General features: G+C 38.1%; 1 protein-coding gene across 2 annotated transcripts; it reads left to right on the plus strand.

Annotated features, from left to right (window-relative positions):
- Positions 1-1,493: 1,493 nt before the first annotated feature.
- On the plus strand, positions 1,494-27,328 carry LOC121826047 (melanoma antigen preferentially expressed in tumors-like). Of its 2 annotated transcripts, XM_076561988.1 has the most exons (6): positions 1,494-1,626; positions 1,708-1,791; positions 10,069-10,166; positions 22,634-22,933; positions 23,355-23,936; positions 24,817-27,328. In XM_076561988.1, the coding sequence occupies exons 4-6, from the start codon at positions 22,644-22,646 to the stop codon at positions 25,328-25,330; spliced, it is 1,386 nt and encodes a 461-aa protein (XP_076418103.1). In that variant the 5' UTR covers positions 1,494-1,626; positions 1,708-1,791; positions 10,069-10,166; positions 22,634-22,643; the 3' UTR covers positions 25,331-27,328. The 2 variants fall into 2 exon arrangements, with proteins under 2 accessions (XP_076418103.1, XP_076418104.1); XM_076561989.1 differs by lacking the exon at positions 1,708-1,791 and having other exon boundaries at positions 1,529-1,626.
- The last annotated feature ends 220 nt before the right edge of the window (positions 27,329-27,548 follow it).

Consider the following 27,548-nt stretch of genomic DNA (forward strand, 5'->3'; position numbering starts at 1 on the left):
TCAGGGATATTTTTACTATAGCCATGTCTCAGGGATATTTTTACTACAGCCATGTATCAGGGATATTTTTACTATAACCATGTCTCAGGTATATTTTTATTATAGCCATGTATCAGGGATAGTCCCACTACCACATACATCAGAGAACTAGGGACATTAATACACGAGAGTGTTTTCTAACAAATGCATTTTTGATGTATGGGGTTGTGCATGTATGGTTTTTGCACCATGTGCCTGCAGTGCCCACAAAATCCAGAAGAGGGCATCTGTTCTTGATGGACACCTAAAGAGAGTGGTGGATTCGAGGGAACTCAGGTACCTAATGTAGAAAGCCGATCTGTGCACCTTCCGACCTGGGGCCTTTGGGCGAACAGCCGGGGCTCTGGACCCCTGAACCATCTCTCCAGCAAGGGCCTGGTTTTTAAGAGAAAAGCTTCTGTTCTTTTGTCCACTCTATCTGACTTTTGGTCCCTGAGCTTGAGACCTGGCTTGGGAGAATCATCCAGTCAGGCAGTGCTGCAGTCACACTCACAGAGTCCACATAGAACTTTGAACCAAAAATGACGCAGGCAAGTGCATAGACACCTATGACTTGAGGACCTCAGCCTCGTGAACGGAAGTGCACAGAGGGAGGTGAAGTCACCTGACCCCAGCTAAGCCAATCGGAGTCCAGCTGACCCAGATAAGCCAATCGGAGTCCAGCTGACCCAGCTAAGCCAATCACAGTCCAGCTGACCCAGCTAAGCCAATCGGAGCCCAGCTGACACAGCTAAGCCAATCGGAGTCCAGCTGACCCAGCTAAGCCAATCAGAGTCCAGCTGACCCAGCTAAGCCAATCACAGTCCAGCTGACCCAGCTAAGCCAATCACAGTCCAGCTGACCCAGCTAAGCCAATCGGAGTCCAGCTGACCCAGCTAAGCCAATCGGAGTCCAGCTGACCCAGATAAGCCAATCACAGTCCAGCTGACCCAGCTAAGCCAATCGGAGTCCAGCTGACCCAGCTAAGCCAATCGGAGTCCAGCTGACCCAGCTAAGCCAATCACAGTCCAGCTGACCCAGCTAAGCCAATCACAGTCCAGCTGACCCAGCTAAGCCAATCGGAGTCCAGCTGACCCAGCTGAGCCAATCGGAGTCCAGCTGACACAGCTAAGCCAATCGGAGTCCAGCTGACCCAGCTAAGCCAATCGGAGTCCAGCTGACCCAGCTAAGCCAATCGGAGTCCAGCTGACTCAGCTAAGCCAATCGGAGTCCAGCTGACCCAGCTAAGCCAATCGGAGTCCAGCTGACCCAGCTAAGCCAATCACAGTCCAGCTGACCCAGCTAAGCCAATCAGAGTCCAGCTGACCCAGCTAAGCCAATCGGAGTCCAGCTGACCCAGCTAAGCCAATCACAGTCCAGCTGACCCCAGCTAAGCCAATCGGAGTCCAGCTGACCCAGCTAAGCCAATCGGAGTCCAGCTGACCCAGCTAAGCCAATCGGAGTCCTCCAGTTGCGGCACTAAATTTGGAAAGGAGCTGTTGGGGACCTCACAGGGCTTTTCGAGGATCGCGCTCTGGTCTGGAGGTCACAGCTGCCGCGCCTGAGGGGGTGAAAAAGTCGGAAGATTCATCCCACTCTCCCGCTCAGGTAAATAAATGGCAGAAGTTTCTTTTTTAAAATTGAACCTGTTATGGGATTAACCGCCAGTTTCCCTGGATTTCTTCACAGTGTGGCGTTGTTCGCTCGAGGCTTCGGTTCCGCCATGTTCGCTCTCAGAATCCGCATCGCTCGCTCATTGCATTAATTCCTGAGGTGTGAGTCGCTTCATTTGTGTGACCAATTGCTTCAGATTCTATATTTAAAATCCTTCCCATGTCCTTTACCCTCTTATTTAAAGATTTATATTTCTGAACTGGGTGTGGTGGCATATTAGAGGTTGAAGCAAGTGGGTTTCAAGTTCTGCCTCAGCGGGGTGTTATCTCAGAAAAAAAAGACAAAATCAAGAAAGCAAAACAAACAATAAAAATTCCTAAAAACAAAAAAACAAAATTTCAAGCATCCAACAATAACAAAAAAAATTCATTATATGCATCAGCCTGAGTACCTGGTTTATCCTTGTTTAAAACAAAATTACTTTTTCCCCCCTTTATATCAGCCTGAGTACATGGTGAGGCCTTGACTAAAAAAAAAATTTTCCTTCCTTTGCATCTTAATCTTACTAGTTTTCATATGTCAGGCTTTTAAAATGATAGGAAAATGAGCTGTGAACATACTTCCTTTTCAGTTTATTTAATATGTATTTTTAAATGTTTTTTTCATTTGAAATATGAATATATATAAGTATGATTTCATTTCCAAGGCATTTAGAACTTTTTTTCATTTCTCTGCTGAGTCTTGTCAGAAACTTTATGATTTTTCTGTCTTTGCATTCTGAAAGTGAGAGTTACAACTGTTTGCCTCTATACCTGACTTTTATCTTTAAAACATTTAGAAAATAATTTTACAGTTCTAAAATGTGTTCTCTCAGATATCTCTACTGACATTAGAGACATCTTATAAAGCCATAAAATGTCAAAACTAAGAGATTAGCATTGAAATGAATTATTACAGATTTTATTTTCATTTTTCAGTGTTATCCTTTACTTTTTATTAAATAAATTTTCTTTATTGAGAATTTCCTATGTGTATACAGTGAAATATGACCATATCCACCCCCATTTCCCATTTCCAACTCTTCCTACATCCCCTCCCCAACATGATCCCCTCTCAGCTTCACCTTGGTGTCTTTTTGTTTTTGATAACCCACTACTGAATCCAATTAGTGCTACAAATATGTTATTTCAGAAGTATTCCCTTTGTATTCCAGGATCCTCTTCAGGATACCTCATTGAATGTGGTTGTCATATTTCTCCATAGTCCCATCCAGGATATAAGCCTGAATCTTTTGAAGAGTACTGGTCAGGAATTTTTTCTATTCAAGTTTTGTGGGTTCTTTTCTCTAGTCAGAGTTTTCCTGTCTGGAAACCATTCTAAAATAATTACTCAGAGGCTTAATATTAATTACAAATGTTCTGCCAATAGCTCAGGCTTAATAACTAACTAGACCTTACATTTTATATTAACCCAAATTCCTTATTTATGCTCTGTAATGTGATGGCACCCTTGTTAGCATGGCACGTCCATCTCTTGCTCCCTCTGTGTCTGGCTGCCAACTCCCGATGTCACCCTTCTTCCTCCCAGCATTCTCAGTTTAGCTCTCTCATCTAAGCTTATCCTGTTCAGCTATTGGCCATCTTTATTAACCAGTGAGAGTAATATGTATTCACAGTGTACAGAAGGATTATTCCCAAGCATTTCCCCCTTTTTGTCTAATTTAAAAGGAAGGTTTTAACTATAACATAGTAAAATTAAATGCAACAAAAACAGTTATTAAGAATTATGCTTATCCAGTCCATTTGTATTTGACAAAATTATAGAAAATACTCTATTATCTATCTTATCTTGGTGAGCCTAAAGTTTTATACCTAATTTGCTTTCTATCATAACTGAGGAAAACTGTAAATTTAACTGTCTAGTCTTCAATTCCATCAGAGACTGTAGCAGAGGTGTTTTGAAATGCTGAATCAGCTGTGTCATCCGTTTTGTTGGTGTTTGGTCCCCTTGCTCTGAAAATACATAAATTAATACATATCTGCATTATAGATATCTATACATATTTACAAGTATAGAGTGTGCACTGTACATAAGTCAGCCAAAGATGATTTTTTGTTTTATTTTTGAGCAGGTAAAATATACATCACGTCTTATAGTTTTTCTAGGTTTATTTCTTTACATTGTAGTTAGATTTTCATGGGGTCTTCCTCAATCAAGCCTGATTTTAATTAACCCATAATATGTCCATAGCCTCTCATTTTCTGTGGAAATATAAGCATAACCTTTCTCCCAAAGTTAACAGATCTTTTGACTTAAATTGTGAAATCAAGATATTTTTTTATAAAATTTAGCTTGGTCGAATCTAGCAGTTTTTATAAACTGGTGTCTCTTAGCAGCCAAAAAATTCAAAGATAACACAATAGAATACAGGATCCAGACTATGTATTCCCCATCTTTATGTGGCTTATATTTTTTATTACTCCATTTCTATTTAAGAACATTCTCTACCATTTTAATTTTCTCTCCCAAAACTTTGTATATTTTTAAACACACTGTAACCAGTTTAGAGGTTTGGGATTTTTTTGTTTACATCTGTCTTTACTGCATATCTGTAACCTTTTCTGTCTGCATGATCAGACAGCATGCTGGTAGAACTTGCACTGGTAGCTTAAGCCCACAGGTAATGGCTAGCAGAAGGCTCTCTGTACTGTGGCCTGTGTGAGAGACTGCAGGAACCTGCCACCCTGCTTAGTTCACTGCATTTAGTGGCTCCATCTCAGAGGCAACTGTAGGGAGATGTGTCTCTGCACTTTGGCTGGCATGAGACTGTGAGACTAGGAAGCTGTATTTGTTTCTATATCTGTGCATTTGGAACCTTTTTAAAAGCTTTCTCAGGCTTTCTGTGGATGTATTCCACCCCTCTTCCTCCCAGCATTCTCAGTTTGGCTCTCTCAGCTAACCCCATCCTGTTCAGTTATTGGCTGGTCAGCTTCTTTATTAACCAGTGAGAGTAATCCATATTCACAGTGTAAAGACAGATTATTCCACAGCACATCCCTTAAAAACAGATTATCATACAAAATGTGAATTACGACATTTTCAGTATGTATATCTTGGTCATTTGCTCCTGTTCCCTCTCAGTGCCCTCTCTTGTCCCTTGAGCCTCTTAATATAGTTCTCCTTCCTTCACTCAAACAGACCCTTTTCTACTATCATTGCATATCTTTGTGTATATATGAATATATATTTACATATTAAATCTAGGTTCTTCCTGTGAGAGCAAGTATGTAATATGTCTTCCTGAGACTGGATGATTTTGAGTAAACTGATGATTTTCAGTGCTGTGTATTTATCAACAGATGGCATCATTTTGTTTCACTTTATCACTTAGTAATAATTTCACATGTACACCTAATTTCTTGGATCCATTCATCTGTTGATGGAATTCTAGGCTGATTCCATTCCAAGGTTATTGTGAAAAGTAACATAAGAAACTTGAATGTGCAGGTTTCACTATGGTGTGTTCATTTAGATTGCTTTGGGTGATAAGTGTAAGTTCTAGTTTTCATTTTTTCAGAATATTTTCATATTTTCAACAGTGTTTTATAAGAGTTCCTTTCCTTCACATCCTCACCAGCATTTGTTTTTATTTAGCATATCAAAGTACTTTTGATTATTTTTTCTTATGGCTAAGGAAGTTAAATGTTTATATTTTTTAGCCATTTGTATTTCTTCTTTTGAGACATGTCCAGTTGATTAGTCATTTATCAGTGTATTGGCTTCTCTATTTGGTATTTAATGTTTTAAGTTCTTTAAAGATTCTAAATATTAATTCTCTGCAAAATGTATAGCTAGAAAATATTACCATTATATGGATCGTCAATATATTAGTGTTTCTGCTTTGCAGAAACTTTTTAATTTCATGCAGTTTAATTTGTCAGTATTTGCTATTGTTTCTGAATGTGTTTTAAAGAGGCTTTTCTGTGCCTGTATCTTAAAGTGTGTTTCTCACATCTTCTTATAGAAGTTTCAGTATGTTGCATCTTACATTAGGAACATAGATCCACTATGAATTGATTTTTGTAAAGAGAGACAGTTTAATCTCTCTACATTTAGATGGCTAGATTTACTAAACTAGCAAAAACTATCTTTAAAAAAAAAAGGTTGTAGCCGGGCGGTGGTGGCGCACGCCTTTAATCCCAGCACTCGGGAGGCAGAGCCAGGTGGATCTCTGTGAGTTCGAGGCCAGCCTGGGCTACCAAGTGAGCTCCAGGAAAGGCACAAAGCTACACAGAGAAACCCTGTCTCAAAAAAACCAAAAAAAAAAAAAAAAAGGTTGTTAAAAACAGTTTTCTCAGCTGAGCAGTGGTGGCACACACCTTTAATCCCAGCACTTGGGAGGCAGAACCAGGCAGATCTCTGTGAGTTCAAGGCCAGCCTGGGCTACAGAGTGAGTTCCTGGAAGGCACAAAGCTGCATAGAGAAAACTTGTCTTGAAAAACCAACAACAACAACAATAACAAACACAGCAACAAAAACAAACCAGTTTTCTTTTCTCAAGTAGAAGTTTTGTTGGGCACTTTTTTCCCTCCAAAAATCAGGTGTTTTGTAGATATATGGTCTTATTTCAGGGTTGTCTATTTCATTTCAGTGACTTACAAATCTCTTTTTGTTGCAATAAAATGCTGTTTTTATTGCTATTGCTCTATGATATAATTTGAAAGCAGATAATATTTATTTGCTGGTTCCTGTATGTAAGAGGTCTTTTCCTCTTTTACTGTCTTCTTCAATTTCTTTCATCATTGTTATTTAAGTCAGATTGTTCCATTCTTTCACTTCCTTATTTAGGTCTATTCCTTGGTATTTAATTTTTGAAGCTATTGTGCATGGAATTGCTTTTCTGATTTATTTGTCAATGTCATAGTTATTGGCATATGGAAAAGCCACCAATGTTTGCACTTATTTTGTAATACTGATTTTTTTCTGCTTTTATCAACTTAAGTATTTTCTGTTGGAGCGTTGGGAGTCTTTTAATTATAGGATTATAGCAAATGTTCTTAGGAATAATTAGACACCTTCCCTTACTGTTTGTGTATCATTTACCATTTCCTTTTGCCCTACTACAGTGGGCTAAGACTTCATTCAGTATATTGAATAAGATTGGAGAGGGTGGTCCATGTTTTCTTGTTCCTGACTTGAGAAAAAATGCTTTCAAGTTTTCCAAGTTTAATGTGACTTTGAATATAGATTTATTATGTAGAGATATTTCATGGTGAGATATGTTCCTTCTAGCCTTTGATTCTTCAGGGCTTTTGTGATAAAGGCTAGTTTTGCACTTGTAAGACCATCACATGTTCTCTGACTCCAAACCTATTTACATGTGAAACATCCTTGCATACCTAATATAAACCAAATTGATCATGATGTTACAATATATTATTAAATTCCATTTACAAACACTTTATTGGAAGTAATCTATTAATAATGTTCATCACAAAAACTTCATTTTAAAAAACTTTAGTCTGAACTAGATTATAGATCAAGATACATTGTCCACACAGAAGTTTGGCATTTTCTTCATATTTTATCAAGTAGTTTGGGGAGCATTTTTCAGGTCTGATAAAATGTTTATTTGATCCATGTGTTTCTAGGATTTTCTTTGTTGGGAGGTGCTTTAATCTTGCTGATTTTTATGGAACTTTAAAGTTGTTTATGTCTTCTGTACTTAGGAAATTATCCATTTCTTCTAGATATTCTGTGAATATAAGTTTTTAAATGTTCATTAACCATTTTCAGAATTTCATTGGTGTTTTCTTTTATAATGTCCCATTTTAACTCTATTTTAACTAATTTATATATTCATTCTCTCATTTAGTTCAACTAAGTTTTTTGTCACTCTTTTGAAAGAAACCATCATTTTTCACTGATTATTTGTATCGTTGTTCCTCTTAGTTACTGTTTTATTGCTATGAATAGATATGACCAAGGCACTTAATTGGGCATTTGCTTATAGTTTCAAAGTGTGAGTCCATGGCCATCATGATGGGGATTGTGGCAGGCATGGTGCTGGAGTATTAGTTTACAGCTCTCATCTTATCTGAAAGTTGCAGGCAGAGAGAGACTGGGCCTGGCATGGGTTTCTGACACATCAAAACTCCATTGATAGACTTCCTCCAACAAGACCACCTTCTGGGAGCCAGCATTAAAACACAGGATTTTATTGAGCCATTCTCCTTTTTTGAGACAGGGCTTATCTGTAGCCCTGGCTGTACTGGAACTTGAAATACACCTGTGTCAGCCTGGGATTAAAGGTGTACTGCTCACAGAGACAGAGGTCACAAAGAACTATGGGTCTCAGATTTCAGCTAGTGTCTGTTTAGGCTATATAATGAGTTCAGACAGTATCTGTGTTCCCCGAGTCCCAAGAGAGGTCAAGGTCGGTAAGAAAGTCAAGAAGGTCCTAGAAGGGTTGGAGCCACCAGAGGGCAGGGATCCTAGAAGACCCTCTGGGTTTCCACACCAAAATATTAGGACAGTAAGGAACAAAAGGCATGGAAGAGACCCAAGTCTGCTCTCAACAGATGAAACTGTTTATTGGCACAGCAGCAGGGGGCAGTGACTTCCCCATGGGAATGGAACTTGTGTGAAGGGGAAGGGGCTGTCAGGGCTCTTATAGGAGTGGGCAGAGGGCCTGAATATAAGGAAGTTGATAGAGCTGCACAGGATACATATGACCTCCTTCTTTTGAAACTTCTTGTTCAAGCAAAGCAGGCTGAAGTTGGAGTTTTCCTATCCCACAGCCACTCTCAAACCCACTGAGGCTTATATTAATTATAAATGCCCATTCAATAGCTCAGGCTTATTACTATCTCTCACAACTTAAATCAACCCATTTCTATTTATCTACCTTCTGCCACGTGGCTTTTACCTTTATCCCATTTTATGTGCCCGACTCGTTCTGCATCTGACTGGCAAATCCTCCTAGTCGGGTTTTCCCTCCTAACCTCCTCCTGCCCAGCTATGGTCTAGTGAGCTCTTTATTAGCCAGTGAGATTAGTACATATTCATAGTATACAAAAGGACTGTTCTGAAGGAGGCTATCTTGAGAACTGTTTCCCTGAGATATGAATTTGGCTGACTGATAACAGTTAAGCAATGACATCCAGACAGTCTCAGCAGGACTTTTGGTTTTCTGCTACCAGGGCATTCTTTCAGAAACTATTGCCAAGTCAAAGCTTATATTAATGTAAGTCATGGATGGGACAAGTTTTTAGTCCAGGTAAGCAGAAGAAGAATTTGGTACCTTAAGCTGCATGGTTCTGGTTTTTTTGTTTTTGTTTTTTTGTTTGTTTGTTTGTTTGTTTTGTTTTTCAAGGAAGATACAAGTATAAGGGGATTGTGGAATCTTGCTCCATTGTTAAGCAAAGCCAATGATGTAGTCAGTAACACTGGAAGAAGTGGGAGATATGAAGATCTGTCTAATAAGTGTGGTGATATATTGTGTACCCTAATAAATTTGCCTGAAGATCAGAGAACAGAACAAGCCACTAGGTTAAACATAGACACCGGGCAGTGGTGACACACACCTTCAATCCTAATACTTGGAGTCACATGCCTTTAGTCCCAGCACTAGGAAAGTTGAGACAGGAAATGATATGAGTGGGCAGAGAAAGGTGTATAAGGCGCGAGGAGACAGGAACTAACATCTTTTGGCTGAGGAAAACTTTTCAGGCTGAGGAGTCCTAGAAGTAAGAGCTGGATTGTTCCTTTGTCTCTCTGATCTTTCAGCATTCACCCTAATATCAGGCTCCGTTTTTTTTGTTTTGGTTTGGTTTGGATTGTTTTTGTTTGTTTGTTTGTTGTTTTTTTTTAATAAAAAGGCCATTTAGAAATTCGAGCAACAAATAAGCCCTTTAACATCAGTCATAGAGATACAGAATTTGCCCTGCTGGGTTTCAGTCTTGCTTTGGTCCAGTATTTCCTCACCATGGCCCCTTTCCTCCTCTCTTTTGGAGGAGTAATGTATATTTTGTGCCATTAAATGTTAGAAGTATATAATTTGAAATTTTAATTTTGATTTTACAGGGCTTTCAGTTAAGAGATTACCTTGAGCCTCAGAAGAAACTTTGGGCTCTGGACTTGTAAACAGTCTTGAGACTGAAAGACTGTGGGGACATTTGAAGTTGGACTGAGTGCATTTTGCATTATGATATGGCTATAGGCCTATGGGGGCCAGGGAGCAGACTGTAGTAATTTGAATAAGAATGGCCCCATAGGCTCAAGTGTTTGAATGTTTCATTCCTAGTTGGTGAACTATTTAGGAAGGATTAGGAATTGTGGCCTTGTTGGAGAAAGTGTGTCACTGGATGTGGGTCTTGTGGTTTCAAAAGTCAATTCCACGCTCATTCTCACTTTCTCTCTTCCTCCTGCCTACAGATCAGGAAGTAAGCTCTCAGATACTGCTCCAACACTATGTCTGCCTGCCTGTCACCATACTCCTCACCTTGATGGTCGTGGACTAAGCCTCTGAAACTGTAAGCAAACCCCTAATTAAATGCTTTCTCTTATATTTTTCCTTGGTTATGGTTTCTCTTCACAGCAGTAGAAAAATAACTTGAGACAATGGACTTAAAGTGACATATGACTGTTGATTGCTTTTCTCTGTTGGCAGCTTGCATAGCACCATTGAATACTGTAAGAAGTAGTCCTTAGGGATGAGACTCGGAGGCTTTTTCCGGCTCAGTTCCTCCCACTCCTGTGCCTGAAGTATGTGGTGTCTTCCACAGTAGGGTCATACCTTCAGATCCTGGTAGGCAACTGAGGGCAATGGCAGTGGCCTAAATTCCTTGGGAAGAGTGTCTTAGACTCCCCTAAACTGATTTCAAGAATTTTTAACATCCTCCCAGATGGTTTCATTAGCTACTGATCATTAGGATGTAATGTTTAATTTTATTTGGATTGTTTCATTTCTGTTATTTCCCATTGATAGTGATTTATAATTTTACTGGTTTATGATCTTATAAGATATAAAATATTGTTTTTATTTTTAAATAATTCTACTTGCTCGGTGACATAAATTGATATCTATATCACAGAATATTCCGTAGGCTACTGAGAAGATCTGTATCCTATAGCTATTGAATGTAATATTCTATAGATACTTGCCCTAGTTTGCTTTCTTGTGGCTGTGAGAAACACCATAACCAAAAGCAACTTGGGGAGGAAAGGTTTTATTTCACCTTCCAGCTTATAAGTCCATCATCCAGGGAAGTCAGGGCAAGAACTCACGGCAGGAACCTGGAGGCAAAAACCATGAAGAAATGATGCTTACTGGCTTGCTTCCTCTGGTTTGCTTAGCTGCCTTTTTATACAACCCAGGACTACCTTCCCAGAGGTGGCATCTCCATCAGAGAGCTGGGCCCTCCCACATTAATTAAAAATATGTCCCACAAACTTGCCTATAGCCTAATATGATGGAGGCAATTTCTGAGTTGAAGTTCCTTCTTCCCATATGAGTCTAGCTTCTGATAATTTAACAAAAATTAACCAGCACACTGTCCTAAGTCTGTTTGATCTTTAGTGCATTATGTCTGTGTTAACTGTCAATTTTTATGTTTGGATTAATTATCTACTGACAAGGGTTGAGTACTGTCATTATTGAGTAGCTACAGTATTGTTTTATGATATTGGGTATGCCAATATTCAGTGCTCACATATTTATAGTACTGATGGCATATTGATGGGTTATTCCAAATATTTATTTTTTGTCTATGTATTCTGAATCATTTTTTTGTCTTGAAATCTACTTTATCAGATCTGAGCATATAACTAGACCTGTTTTTTTCTGCTTCCAAGAGCTTGGTATATTGACTTCAGCCCTTTCGTTTTCAGAGTTTACTTATATTTGACGAATAGATTCACTCCCCTCATGCACCAAACATCTAGGCTTATTTGTAATGCAGTCGGCTAGTTTGTATCTTTAGATTCAATAGTTAGGACCATTTTAATTAAGATTAATATTAAGAGAATTTTTTTCATACAGGGAATTTTTTGGTTGATTTCATGGTTTGTTCAAATATTAATTGGCCTTGTTATTCTCCCTTCATTTTACTAGGTACATGATTATTTACTGATTTGTAGGGTTTTTCTATAATCTTCTGTATCTTTTACTATCATGAAATCAATTATTTTCTGTTTTCTCACAGTTAACACTCTATTTAATCCTCCTCTCTATGTAGGATTCCTTTAAATATATTTCTGATATGCTGGCTTGGTAGCAACTGATTGCTATACTTTGTGGAAAATCTTTATTCACTGATTTTAGGGGATAACTGCTGGATATAATAATCTCACTTGACATTTATTTACTTTATTGCTTAAAACCCATCATTTGCTATTTTTTGTGGCTTTTCAGGTTTCTGCCAAGAAGTCTGATGTTATTCTGATTAGTTGTCACTTGTAAGTGATATGGATGTTTCTTTGCAGCTTTTAAAGTTATGTCTTCTTTCTTTAGTCTTAGCATACTGTCCATGTTCTATAGCAGTACATTTTACTTCTGATACATCTTAGAGATGTTATATCTGTTTGGAGTCTAAATGCCTCTTGTGCTTAAAATTTATTTATTTTTCTGTAGAATCAGGAAATTGTCTGCTTTAATTTCTATGACTCTTTTCTGTGTCTTAAGTTTTATCTCCCCTCATTTTTCTGCCTGTAGATATATTTTATCTTGTGGACATACTCCAGAATTTTGTGCTCAAGATTGCTTATTTTTTCTTTACTCATGTATAAATATGATCTTTTCTTCAACTTTACTTAAAACTTTGTTTTAAATTTTGATTAGTATAGCTTATTAGTGAGACTTCCTACAGATTTTTATTGATGAAATGTAGATGTAACCAACCGTCTTATTAAATAAGAAACACAGAAACAATGTAAAAGAGAAAGCCGAGAGGTCAGAGCTCAGAGCTAAAATCTCACCCTTCCTCCTGCTGTCCCAGCTTCGCGAAAAAAGACCTACTTCCTGTCGGTTCGTATTTTTAAAGTATGTTGTTCTGCCTTCTCATTGGTTGTAAACCCAAACACATGACTGCCTCGTCACTGTCTGAATGTACAGCCCCCTAGGTCTTAAAGGCATATGTCTCCAATGCTGGCTGTATCCCTGAACACACAGAGATCTTATGGGATTAAAGGCGTGTGCCACCACCGCCACACTCTTGCTATGGCTCTAATAGCTCTGACCCTGAACACACAGATATCTATGGGATTAAAGGCGTGTGCCACCACCGCCACACTCTTGCTATGGCTCTAATAGCTCTGACCCCCAGACAACTTTATTTATTAACATACAATCAAATTAATATTTCAGTACAAATCAAAATAATATTTCAATACAATTAGATTACCACCACATTTCCCCTTTTCTATTTTAATAAAAAGAAAAAAAGCAAAAGGTTATGACTAACAAAAGAAAAACTATATACAAAAGTACAATAACTATATACAATATATACAAGTAATAAATACCTAAACAGGTATTTGACGAATCAGAGAAAATAATTCCATTATCTATCCTATTTTGATAATTCCAAGATGTATCTAATGTACTTTCTATCCTAATTAATTTTCAACTATAACTAACTAATCTTCAACCATAACTAACTAATCTTCAACTCCCTCAGAGACCCAAGAAGGGAATAATATTAGCTAACAAAAATAAAAACAGGAAGTGCATGCAAGCAACTTCCAAAAAAATTTTGTGAGTTGACAGAAACAGCCAGCTACCTGGGCAGTCACCTGAGGTTTCTCCGCAGTGTTGGGGCATCATCTTCAGCCTATAGGCTTAGTGTATCTGACAGACTCATTTGTGAAGTAGGATGTACACAAGGTCAACAGTTCAACCTCACATTGGGTGAGAGCAGTCCACGTACCAGAAACACCTGAATTCCACTAGTGTCCTGTCATGATTCAGGATTTTAAATTCTGGAAATTGTTGACAGTTTTTTTAATTCAGCTGTCCATTCTTCTTGGCTGTGTATATATGGCTTCATCTCAGCATTCCCTTCTTCTCCACATCCCTCTATTAAATGCCAGTCTACTTTTGAGAGGCATGAGCTTTCAGCTGCTGTTCCATTGTACAACAGAATCCATCGGCCCTCTGCCTGTTAAGCTGCCTTCGAAGAAAAGGGCACCGTACCTTTTCCGGATGCGAAGGCCACTTCAGGGATGGGGCCATATTGTCCTGGCCTCAGAAGATGCCTTTTGATAAAGCCATAACCACACTTGTTTTGGCAAGAATCAGTAGTCCCTTGTTTCGTGATCTGTCTGTCCATTTTGTCCTGTTGATTCGAGGATACTTTGTTGTCCAGTGGCTAACTTTTGCCAGAATGAAAGTTGACTCCATATGCAGTTTCTTCAATGCCCATATTTTCTCTAAAGTAGATTGGTATTGCCAGGAGCCGACATGTCTCAAAAAAGAAAAATTTTCTAAGTTATTAAAACATTTTAAATGCCATATTCTGTAGATCTCTGAAGGGTTTGAAGATGACCTGTCTAAAACATCTCTGCTCAATTTTTAAAACATATATAATATGACTACAAGTTCTATGATAATGTCTAACTACTAGCTTTCATTTCTTTATATCCTAATAGTTGATAATAATAACATTCAAGGATCAGAAATTTGCATTACATTGTTAAATGGATGGAATAAATACAATTAGAAATATACATATAGCATTTTCTAACAATATCAGTTTCAAATTTGTGTACAATATAAAACAATTCAATCCAATGTAAAGTATTTAAAACTAGTAATTGTCTTTTTCTTTTCTTTCTTTCTCTTTTTTTTTAAACAAGAACCTTAAATCTAATCTCCTTTGCTTAGCCTTTTTCCTAACCCTTGACAATAACTTGTAACCAACCCCCCTAAATACTGAAAATTATCCCAGACCCAAAACCCATTAAAAAGACCAAAAAACCACCCGCCCCACACCACCTCTTTGGGAATGTGGGCGTCGTATTCTTAAAATTGCTTCCTGCTGGGTATGGGCGAAGTTTTCTTTATCCTGAAAGAAAAATTTTAGGTTAATTGTCAAATTCTAGGAGAGGTAACTATATCCTTCATTATCCAGTCTGTGTATAATGCCAAAGTTGAGGGTTTATCTCAAGTCCTTATTCAAGTAGTCTTTGAGACTGGATCATCTCAGCTAGTCATCTCAAATTTGCTCTGAGCACCTTGTTGTTCAAAGCTGATCTATGGATGATGTTTGTCAGCTTAATGATATTATTATTGTCCACGTGGAATTGTTGTTGTTGTGGGGCCCCATCTTCTTTCTGGAGACTTCAGTTGATGTTAGGCCTGGCCATGATTTCCTGCAGAAAACTGATAAGAGACTCGAACACAAAAACATATATATGCAGCTAGCCTTTTTTCTAGAATTAGTTAGTACTCTATGTGACCATTCATATCTTAACAAAGTTTAAAATGTATATATATATATTAATCTTGTAAATTTTGATATAAAATTTATACTTTGAGAAAAGTTTAAAGAATCAGAATAGAATCAAAGAGTTGAGATTAGTAATAGAATAGTCCCTTAATTAATTTTGCTTTTGCCCTGTACCATAGCAGAAGATGGCTCTTATTCTGGCATGATACAGGGAGTTTGCATTTTCCTTTTAACAACATGCTTGATTTTAAAGAAGGAGAGAGCCATTCTCCAACTCCAAAGTCAGCTTTAAATTTTAATTGAACTGGGACTATTAGAAAACCAAGAGTGTTAAATCTTTAGAGAAAAGCAGAAACAAACATTTAGGAAGACATAAAATTTTTTTAGATAATATATACCCATACACCGTTTCACTCTGTTTCTTGGGATAGATGATTTGTCCCTTTTCTTCAGTTGTCTCATTTGTCCAGTGTTCTTCAGATTCCTTAACCTTCATTCTCCTAAAAGACAAAAACAAAAACCTTTCCCCAAGACTAATTTTGGGGATGTTCCTTTTTGGCAAGTTATTATCTGATGAAATGAAAAGGCATGTTTTATTGATACAAGTTAGTTTAAATTGGATGTTCATGCTGGTTGATGAACTATCACCTCCTCTAATTAAGAGGTCTCTCTTGTTCAAATCGAACCTTTATCAATTTTGATGGTACCCACAGCTTATCTTCTCCTGTAGAAACAAAAGCAAAACCACGTCCCCAATGTAATACATACCCTGGTTTCCATTCTGAGGTCAGCACATCCTTAAAGTATATAGGCTGATTTAATTCTGTAGTTTTTTCTATTATCCAATGTCTCTCTGCAGCTGTTGTTCCTTTCTCATTGGCATTCAGAAAATTCAAAGTTAGAAGAGCATTATGCAGTCTATTTCTGGGGGTTTTTGTTACCCATTTCTGTTTATTTAGCATATCCTTTAGAGTTCTGTTTGATCTTTCTATAACTGCTTGACCTGTAGGATTATGTGGTATGCCTGTAATATGCTTTATATTGTAATAAGCAAAAAACTGTTTCATTTTAACAGAGACATATGATGGAGCATTGTCAGTTTTGATTTGTGCAGGTATACCCATGATGGCCATAACTTCTAGCAAATGAGTGATTACAGAATCAGCTTTTTCAGAACTCAAAGCAGTTGCCCATTGAAATCCTGAATAAGTATCGATAGTGTGGTGTACATATTTCAATTTTCCAAATTCTGCAAAGTGAAACACGTCCATCTGCCAGATTTCATTTCTCTGAGTACCCTTTGGGTTACATCCTGCTGGTAATGGCGTCTGATTGTAGAAGGAACAAGTAGGACATTTCTTTACTATTTCTTTGGCTTGTTGCCAGGTTATGGAAAAATCCTTTTTTAAACCTTTACTATTAACGTGATGTTTTTTATGAAATTCTGAGGCCTCCAGCACATTTCCTATCAATAATTTATCAATCTCATCATTGCCTTGTGCTAGAGGGCCTGGTAGACCAGTATGGGATCGAATGTGAGTTATATATAAAGGATGATTCCTTTTCCTGATTGTATCTTGTAATTGAATAAATAGTGAAGTTAATTCTGAAGCATCAGGGATAAATTCTGCAGTCTCAATATGTAACACCACTCTTTCAGCATACTGAGAGTCAGTTACTATGTTGAGAGGTTCTGAAAAATCCATTAATACCAACAGAATAGCATACAATTCTGATTTTTGAACTGAATTATACGGACTTTGAACCACTTTACTTAAATTTTCTGATTTGTAACCTGCCTTTCCTTCTTTGTTGGCATCTGTATAAAATGTACGAACTCCAGATATGGGTTTTTGCCGTACAATTCGAGGCAAGATCCAATCAGCTCTCTTTATAAGATCAATTCTATTGCTTTTGGGATATTTGCTGTTAATTTCTCCCAAAAAATTACTGCAAGCTCTTTGCTAAGGTTCACTTTCTGTCCATAATTTTTCAATGTCCTCCTTAGTTAATGGTACGACAATTTCTGCTGGGTCTATGCCTGCTAATTGACGAAGTCTCATTTTTCCTTTGTAAATCAAGTCAGAGATTTTTTCCACATAAGTTTTTAATTTTTTATTTGGTTTATTTGGTAAAAATATCCATTCCAATATAATATCTTCCCTCTGCATTAATATTCCAGTAGGAGAATGCCTAGAAGGTAAGATAACCAAAATGCAATCCAGCTTTGGATCAATACGATTCACGTGTCCTTCATGCACTTTCTTTTCTACCAAGGCTAATTCTTTCTCAGCTTCAGGTGATAATTCTCTTGGACTATTTAAGTCCTTGTCACCTTCTAAGGTTTTGAACAAATTAGTCAGTTCATCATTTTTTACCCCAACAATAGTTCGTAGATGAGAAATATCTCCAAATAATCTTTGAAAGTCATTAAGAGTCTGTAGTCTATCTCTCCGAATTTGCACCTTTTGGGGTCTAATTTTTTGTAGCTCTATTTTATATCCTAAATAATTAATAGAATCTCCTCTTTGTATCTTTTCAGGAGCAATTTGTAATCCCCAGCGAGGCAAAATTTTCTTTACTTCTTCAAACATTATTTCTAAAGTATCTGCATTTGAGTCAGCTAGTAAAATATCGTCCATATAATGATAAATTATAGATTTAGGAAATTTTTTACGTATCACTTCCAATGGCTGTTGTACAAAATATTGGCACAGAGTTGGGCTATTCAACATTCCCTGTGGGAGGACCCTCCATTGAAATCTTTTAACCGGTTGAGAATTATTATAAGTAGGCACTGTAAAAGCAAATCTTTCTCTGTCTTTTTCTTGTAAGGGTATTGAAAAGAAACAGTCTTTTAAATCAATAACTATGAGAGGCCATCCTTTTGGTAACAGAGTAGGCAAAGGCATCCCAGATTGTAGAGAACCCATTGGCTGAATTACTTTGTTAATTGCTCTAAGGTCTGTTACCATTCTCCATTTACCAGATTTCTTTTTAAGAACAAATACAGGAGAATTCCAAGGGCTGGTTGATTCTTCAATATGCTGAGCATTTAACTGTTCTTCTACCAGCTCTTCTAAAGCCTGGAGTTTCTCTGTTGTTAAAGGCCATTGCTGGACCCATACAGGCTTGTCTGTTAACCATTTTAAAGGTAGAGCTGTTGGTGTCTTTGGAAGATCATCAGTTATTGTGCCCTGTTCTTGTATAATATGGATGGCTGGTGACCACTCATTAGAACAATATCTTCTAATATTTCTCTCAGTAACATGTGCTAGTTTATGATTTGTTTCTGAGATTGGAGGGATGTTAATCTGAGTATTCCATTGTTGCAACAAGTCTCGACCCCACAGGTTCATAGTTATGTTAGCCACATATGGTTTTAATTTTCCTCTCTGTCCTTCTGGACCTATACATTCGAGCCATCTTGCACTCTGTTTCACCTGAGATAATGTCCCAATTCCTAACAGTTGAACGTTTACCTCCTGAAGAGGCCAAGTTGGATGCCAAAATTCTGGTGCAATTATGGTAACGTCCGCACCTGTGTCTACCAGACCAGACAACAAAACACCATTTATTTTTATCGTTAATTTTGGTCTTTGTTCATTAATAGAAGTTTGCCAAAAAATTTTCTTTATGTTTTCTCCTGAATTTTCTATTCTCTCTGTTTCATCATTCTGACCAGCATGATTTATTCCAATAGGCATTTGGTTATTTAATCGCTCTCCAGAGCAGGCATTTCCTCTATGGCTGCCGGAAAGGTTTGAACTGGATTTGCACTGGGGGCCTGCCTGAGGCCCCTCTGGGAGTTTCCCGAAGACTGAGGCAAAGGATTACCCTGTCTGTCCTTTGTTGATCTACATTCGTTGGTCCAGTGTTTTCCCTTACCACACCTTCTGCATACTCCAGAAGGAAGGGGCATTCTGTTGCCATTGTTCCTTGAAGAAACATTGTTTCTGGAAATGACCTGTCTACAGTCCCTTTTCAAATGTCCTTGCTTTCCACATCCAAAACATCTAACACTCCTCAAACCTTTTGAAATTACTTCTCCTACCCATGTATCATCATGCTCATCAGCTTCAACATTAATTGTTTCTCTAATCCAATCTTCCATAGGTGCAGATCTTGCCCTTAATGGCCTGATTATTCTTTTGCATGCTGCATTCGCATTCTCAAAGGCCAAAGATTCAATTATTGCCTTACCAGCTTCTGAATCCGAGACCGTTCTCTTTACTGCTGAAGCCAGTCTTTGTAAAAAATCTGTAAAAGACTCTTTTGGGCCTTGCTTCACCTTTGTAAATGACTCAGATTTTTTTCCTGGTTCCTCAACTTTGTCCCATGCATTCAAGGCTGCCGTTCGACATAAAATTAGGGTTTGGACATCATATAAACATTGTGCTTGTGCTGAAGCATATTGGCCTTCGCCCATAAGCTGATCCTGGCAAACTTGTACTCCTTTATCCCTCCATTGTTTTTCTATGTTTTTAGCCTCCTCCTTAAACCAAGTCAGAAATTGAAGTCTCTGGCTGGGTTCCAGAACACCTTGTGCGAGGTCCCGCCAGTCCTGTGGTACTATCCTATTATATGTTGACCAAGTGTTTAACATTTGCTTTACATATGGGGAATGCATGCCATAAGATACTATTGCCTCCTTAAACCTTTTTAAATCCAACATTTCAATTGGAGCCAAAGTATTTTGTGTAGCCATTTGATCAGGCATCTGCTGTACTGTTACAGGATAAATTAAGGGTGACTGTGTGAAAACAGGCTTTCTTTCTGCAACCTTATGATCCCGACTTGAAACAACTTCACTGTTAATTTCTTCTGTCTGAATTTTTACAGGTTTAACAAGTTCTTCTAACGCTGTTATCCTGGCACTTAAATTGACTATCTTTTTAAATATTAAAATGTGGATTATTATAGTGATGAGGTGCATAATTCCACCAATACTAATATTATATAGTTGTTCCATTGCCAGACTGCCTAAAATTTCGAACAAAAACCAATTTTCTTCCAATGTACACATAAAACCCATTTGTTTTTTAATGTGGAAAAAAATTCTCTTTTAGATAGTTTCCTTTAAAATATCTGATATATTATGACTTACCAAATCTGCGTAGAACAGTAGAAATCCGAGGGGATTTTCAAAGCAGCCACCTAGTGTCCCAGGTGTAAATACAGAGAGAGAGAGAGAGAGAGAGAGAGAGAGAGAGAGAGAGAGAGAGGAAAGAGAGAACGCACAAGAAAGCGTAGCCGGCTAAAGCTTAAATGCAGCCACGTGTTCCCTCTTGTGCCGAGTCAAGGCTTGGGTCTGGCTTCCTTAAGCTCCGACCACGTGCGTTGGCTTTACAGGCAGGGCAGGTCTGAGTTGTTTGTAGCACCGGCTTTAGGCAAGCTGCTCACAGACCTAGGCCCGGGCTAGAAGTTGCTACCCGGACTAGGACGCCAGCAGCTCGGACTAAGAAGCCGATCGCCGCCGGCTGCCGTGTGCCGCCGCTGCCGCCGCCGCCGCCGCCGCGGGCCGCCTGCCGCCCTTGCGGGAAAGCGGACCTGCCGCCAAGCCAAGCAGTTTTTAATGGATTCTTGTCACGTTGGGCGTCAGATGTAGATGTAACCAACCGTCTTATTAAATAAGATACACAGAAACAATGTAAAAGAGAAAGCCGAGAAGTCAGAGCTCAGAGCTAAAATCTCACCCTTCCTCCTGCTGTCCCAGCTTCGCGAAAAGAGACCTACTTCCTGTCGGTTCGTATTTTTAAAGTATGTTGTTCTGCCTTCTCATTGGTTGTAAACCCAAACACATGACTGCCTCGTCACTGTCTGAATGTACAGCCCCCTAGGTCTTAAAGGCATATGTCTCCAATGCTGGCTGTATCCCTGAACACACAGAGATCTTATGGGATTAAAGGCGTGTGCCACCACCGCCACACTCTTGCTATGGCTCTAATAGCTCTGACTCCCAGACAACTTTATTTATTAACATACAATCAAAATAATAATTCAGTACAATTAGATTATCACCACAATCCTGGAAGCCTCAAGAATAAGTACCACTTCTTTGTTCTTAAGTGTGATAATTTTATCTTAGTCATCAAGTCATTTATCCAAGGACAATGCCATAATGTGTGTGAGATGCTGTAGCAAAGTACCGTATTAGGTAGGTGATGAGTAACATTAGTTTTGTTTTCTTATGGTTTTAATGTTTTTGCTTGGAATTTTTCTTTATTTGGCTTATTCATATTGTTTTCAAAGCTATCTAATGTAATCATGCTATTTCCTGTTTATCAGTGTTGTGTAGGTCTTTTAGAGGGTTTGATGTTGTTCCCGAAGTAGAAGAAAAATTTAGGAGCTTTCTGACTCTTTCATGTGTTACAAGATTATTAATCCCCCTCATTTTGTTTCTTTTTCTACCATCAACAAATTTTCTTGAATGTTTCTCCTAACCATAACAATATATTCTTCCCACAGTCTGTGTCTTTTAAGATTGCAGTTTTAAACTAACCTCCATATCACTTATTGGATATGCCTTAGATATTCATTGATTATAACACATATTCATAACACATCTTGATGAGACTCATTGTGATGTGTCCATACCAACCTCTAACTTACATGAATCATATCCAACTGTACTTGGCCACCACAACCCCGGCACCGATCCCAGACCCCAGAAGTCAGTATTCCATTATCAGATGAGTATCTCTTACTTTCCAGATGTGAGACAACATACAGCTTTGAATGGAACAGTTTTGAAGTCTTTGCCCTAAACTGTACTGCATTCTTTTGATTTTGTTTTCTTTTTCATCTTTAGGCTTAATTCATAACTAGATTTTCCGAATATTCTTAAGGTCAACTTTAAGTTTTGTTAACCATCTTCCTTCGTGTCTGCCTTGGGCCATTTTGGTGTCTTCGTCGGCCAGAAATACAGTGACAGGGGTGAGACAGATCAAGGGCTGGAATGTCATTCTTTTTCTTTTAATCACAATGAATTTGGTGTTGTAATATTTTCTGTTGTACCACTGTTTTGTAGATTTATCTTTTTCTTCATCATAGCTTATATACTATTGAGGGAAAATACTGGAGTCATGTAGCTAAGTGGCCAAAATTGTTTTCTGTTTGCTTACTACCCATTTCTTTTCTTTCTTTTTTTTTGTAGACAGGGTTTCTTTGTGTATCTTTGGAGCCTATCTTGGAATTTGCTCTGTAGACCAGGCTAGCCTCAAACTCACAGAGATCCACCTGCCTCTGCCCTCTGAGTGCTGGGATTAAAGGCATATACCACCACTGCCTGACCTACTACCCATTTCTAATGGTGTTTTATCACATACATACTGTATATACATGGGAGGGAGAATAGTAATACACACACACACACACACACACACCTTTATACACTCACAAGTCAATTTCTAATCTGTGTTTATAGTAGATGTATCTAGTATTAGCTATCTGGTTCATTTATTCTTTAAATTTCTACTTTTCTGGCGCTGGTTGCAAAGAAGAGACTGTGTATTTTTTCCTAGAACTTCTAAATATTTCTCCTTTTGATTCAGGTTCGCAAAGATGGATGCAAAGATCCCAAAGACACTGTTGGATCTCGCTATACAGAGTCTGCTGAGAAATGAGTCTATAGCAATACAAGCTCTGGAGGATATGCCAAGAGTCTTTTTTGTTCCACTGTTCATTGCTGCCTTCGAGGGTGGCCATAAGAATATATTGAGTGAGATGGTGAAAGTGTGGCCCTATTACTGTCTCCATATTGGGTCATTAACTGTACAGGAGCCTCAACATGAACTCCTGAAAGCCATGATTGAGAATCTTCCAGTGTGTCCTTCAAGGAACTCTGCTTCTAGGTAAGACTGGATAATAGAAACATGGAAAGACAGAGGAGGTTATACCACAGCCTGCTACTCTCCCAGAAGGAGAAACAAGTAAATGTGTGAGACTGTTGCCCGCAAACTTGATAACACATTAAAGATTGATTGTATTCTATTCAATGTTCATTTTGAAATCTGTTACTGAGGGTTCTATTGATGTTTTAAGTAACAGGTGTTACAAAACAGAAAGACAGGAACTTTAAGACTGGAGGGGGTTAAGATGTATAAAGGATTGGGGGAGGAGGTTGAATTTTCATGAGAAAGATTTATTGATAGTTAGTACAAGTAGTATCAGCTATGGATAAAAGAATTAGGTCTAAGATGTCATTGTTGATTCTATTCAGTATCATTATCGTTGGCTATTTCTCAACTATTCTATCTCCTCTTACCCCTACAGGAGACCTAAACTGAGGATCCTAGATTTAAGGCAAGACAACGACTGTAGGACCATATGCCATGAAGACAGCATCAAGGAACCTTTCTGTTCTCATTCTTGTGCTTATTCTGACAGCTCCATCCTGAAAATAGAAGGGCAGCATCGTTTTGTGAATACAGAGTCCATGGTTCAGTTCCCCAGGCCTGTAGAGTTACTAGTGGATCTTTCCCTAGATGGCTCCTTAGTGGAAAAGGAATTTTTGGTTTTGCTTACAAGTAAAATTAGGGAGAGTTCAGGGTCTTTGCACATATGCTGTCGAGATTTGCAAGTTGATAAACTGTGTGACAGCAAATGCACCCTGAAAATTCTTGATCTCAACTGTGCTAGTCAGTTGTCAATTGATAAGGGTTCACTGAGTGGTATCACCAATGTCCTGTCTCAGATGGACCACCTAGAGAGCCTCAGTCTGTCTAAAGTCACTTTTAGATCTCTGGGTGGGAAACTCTTTAAAAATTTCCTAGGTCACTTGCAACGTATGAACACTCTTAAGGAAGTCAGCTTCTCTTCATTCTGTCTCACAGGTCATCTGGACAGAGTGCTCAGGTGAGAGTTTGGGCCAGGGCCCTGGGTTTCCTAGAGATCCTGTTGAGACAGGAAAGAAAACATTCTTGGGTATTCCTAAACTCCTGAAGAGCTTTTATGCTTTCCTCTTTTTTGATTCTGGGAATTTGTAACTGGAGAAAGAATTACAAAAATTAAGCAGCCAGCAATGTACAGACAAGTAGAGAAATAAAAGGTGAAAAACACTAGCCTTCTAGATATGAAGAGGAACAGGGATTGAGATGGGGGAAGACTTTTTGCTGTAGCATTGATGCACCTCATCATAGATGCCCATACTTCACAATGTCGGATCACTTTACTGATATGTAATCCAAAGGCGTAGGCCATGAAAGTAGAGGTTGGTATGTAGGGACTGACCAAAGGGAATTTTCAGTTGCCTGCTCTTTCTGTTCCCTCCCCACTAAAAAGGAAAACTGAAATATACAGTGGATAATGTTGTAAGTATCAAGTGCTTTCAGTTTTTTCTCTTAATATTTCTTAAAATTATCTATTATAATGTGCTGTACACATTCTTAAGATTAAAAGAAATTGTATCTCAGTGTTGAAAACAAAACTTTCAGCTGAATGTGGTGGCATAGGATTTTAATCTCAGCACTCAGGAGGCAAAGGCAGGCAGATTCTGTGAATTCAAGGCCAGTATAATCTCCATAGTGAGTTCCAGGTCAGCCAGGACTACATAGTAAGATCCTGTCTGAAAAAAATTATCAGAGTCACAAAACTATTAAGTGAACACATTAACACATTGACACATTAATACCCAATTATGATGCATGTGAAAAGTAGTTTATTCTAGATATAATGGTATAGTTTTCCTTATTCAACCTTCATTCTTCACAAGTTTTTTGTTGTTTTCTCCCTACAGAGTCCTGCCACCTGGTCTGAATTTCTTGTATCTGACATTCTGTGATCTTTCACACAGAGACTTCAGATTTCTTGCCCAGAGCCCTCAGGTCTCCCGCCTAAAGCTGCTGAATCTTAGCAACAACCCAATGTATTGGGATGATTTTGAGCCTTTTCAAACTCTTCTGGTAAATCTCTCTGGTACTCTTCGGCATCTAGAGATGAATCATTGCCTTATAAATGATACTACAATCTCTGTCCTTATCCCTGCCCTGATTCGTTGTACTCAACTCCGTGTCCTGTGCTTTGCTTCTAACCCCATCACAATGCCTATGCTTGTGACTATCATGAATAATTTAACACCCTTGAAGAATCTAAAATATGTGATTTATCCTATCCCTATACATTGCTATGGAATATGGCCTTTTCAGGGCAGTATAGACCCAAGGAAGCTTGCTATTGTACAACTGCAGTTGAAGGTGATGTTAGTACTTGCAGAGAGGCCTGACATGAACTGGATCACTTACTTAGAATAAATTTCACAGTCCAACACAGTTTCTACCGATATGTACTATTTAAGTACTAAATGTTATTTCCTGGACCCCCCACCCACAATATATATATATAAAGTTCTTTATATTATAGGAAATTACACTTAGGGAATACAGGTATGTAACTGATTTCTACACAGAGTATTTTAGAAAAGATGGAGGACCTCGAGAGTTCCTGTGTATCACTGGTCTACTATTGATATATTTCATTTTTACTGATCACAGTGCTGTATATTGTGTATAGTAGAGGATGATCAAGTCCTAGTTTGCTCTATCTCTGTCCACACTGCTTGGTTCGCTTGTTGGTACATCACACAATCAGAACAATGACAGCCTTTCCTGCCTGTATTTGTGGAAGGGTTGGTGGTTTTTGAAGAGAATGTTTTCATCCCCTAAGTTACTTTAGGCTGGTTTTGGTTGCTTTTGGGAATCCATCAGGATTTAATAGTGGGGCCAGGAAAGAAAGACAGCAGAGGCTTTGATGTTTCAATAGAACCTTCAAGATCATAAAGATCATTTCCTACTTCTTGATGTAGGCCTGCTCTAAAGTTTCCACTACTTCCCATGAAGTCCTCAGCTGGCTCTCCAGCCTTTGTCACATGAATTTTTAGGTGGGATTTAGGGTCCTTCCCATAATATTCCCCCTCCTTCCTTTAGTTCTCTTACTCTACTCCCAATTCTGTTAATCCTTTCATTTCCTTAGCTGTATAAATCATTCCCTATATATATTTTGATTCTTTTTCCATTAGCTGTGCCCCATTTGGTATGATACATACTAGCTATGGGTGAGTACTGAGTCCAACTTCTTTTATTCTCCAGAACACAACATAATTATAAATTCAGTTTGCATATCCTAGACATACTTAGAAATGATGTGTATAAAGCCTATAGTTAATAATTTGCACAGGGCTAAGGAATGCCTCAGTCTTCCAGTTGCTTACCACACAAGCCCACCTGTGCTCAGATCCAAACCTAGCATTTGTATAAAAAGCTGAGCATCCAAGTGCACACTTGTCACTCCAATGTGAAAAGGTGGAGGAAGGAATAGCCTTGGGGCCATGTGGCCAGACATTCTAGCAAATTAGGGATTCGAGGTTCAGTGAGAGATCCTGCCTCAGAAAATATGTGTAGAAGAAAAAAACACATACTGACTTTTGGCATGCATGTGATCATGTGCGTGAGTGCACACACACACACACACACACACACACACAGAGAGAGAGAGAGAGAGAGAGAGAGAGAGAGAGAGAGAGAGAGAGAGAGAGAGAGAGAGAGAGAGAGAGAAAGAGAGAGAGAAGCAAGTGCAGGCACCTTCTTCCACACATGAACATGGACACATAAAAATATCTTACTTGTATTGTTAATTTCTTGAGACAGCATACTGTGTTGCAAAGACATGGTAAAGATATAAAATTAGGATTTGTTCCTTCCACATGTTGAAATGCCAAAACTGCATTCCACTGACTGACTAACAAATAGTGTAGACTCGAAGTAACCATTTACACATAATGTTTTCTTACTGAAATAAATTAGTAAAAGCAATGGCTTAGATCTTTATATTGTTTTCTTTTTTAAGTGAGGTCATACTCGGTTTCAGTCTGACCACAAATAAAAGTAATTGAATTTTGTTTTTACTAGTGATACTGGTAAATATATCAAACTATATTTTATAGGCATTATAATAAGAATACTGGCAAAACAGTTAACATTTGTTTTTTATTAAGTTTTTTGGTGGTAACACTGTATTTCCAAGTTAGTAGGAAGAAGCATGTTAAAGTATACTGATATTAACGTGTCATATTTCTTTTGTGATATATTTCAAATTTGTTCATATTTTCCATAATGCTTATATCATCATATAATGCACAAAATTTCAAAAACCTACTAATATGCCAGTGTAATGAGTGATTTACTTACATTGTTTCCAAGTTAAAAATTGTGGAGTTTTTGACACTTTGTATTAAATAAAATATTAAAATTAGATCTACTTGTTTCTTTGAACTTTCTCTTTGTTTTTTTTTCCATATGGCTCTTACTATATAGCCTCTGGATAATCTGGGATCTCACACTCTCAGAAGTACAGTCTGACCAGCGTGTTTAAAGTGGCAGAATACTGTGGAAGATGCAACTGGATCAATATTGGCATATTTTCTCGCTTTCCTCCATCCTTCCTTGGGTGCCATGTTTCTGTCAGAAACACTGC

The sequence above is a fragment of the Peromyscus maniculatus genome, chromosome X (assembly GCF_049852395.1).
Source record: "Peromyscus maniculatus bairdii isolate BWxNUB_F1_BW_parent chromosome X, HU_Pman_BW_mat_3.1, whole genome shotgun sequence".
NCBI lineage: Eukaryota > Metazoa > Chordata > Mammalia > Rodentia > Cricetidae > Peromyscus > Peromyscus maniculatus.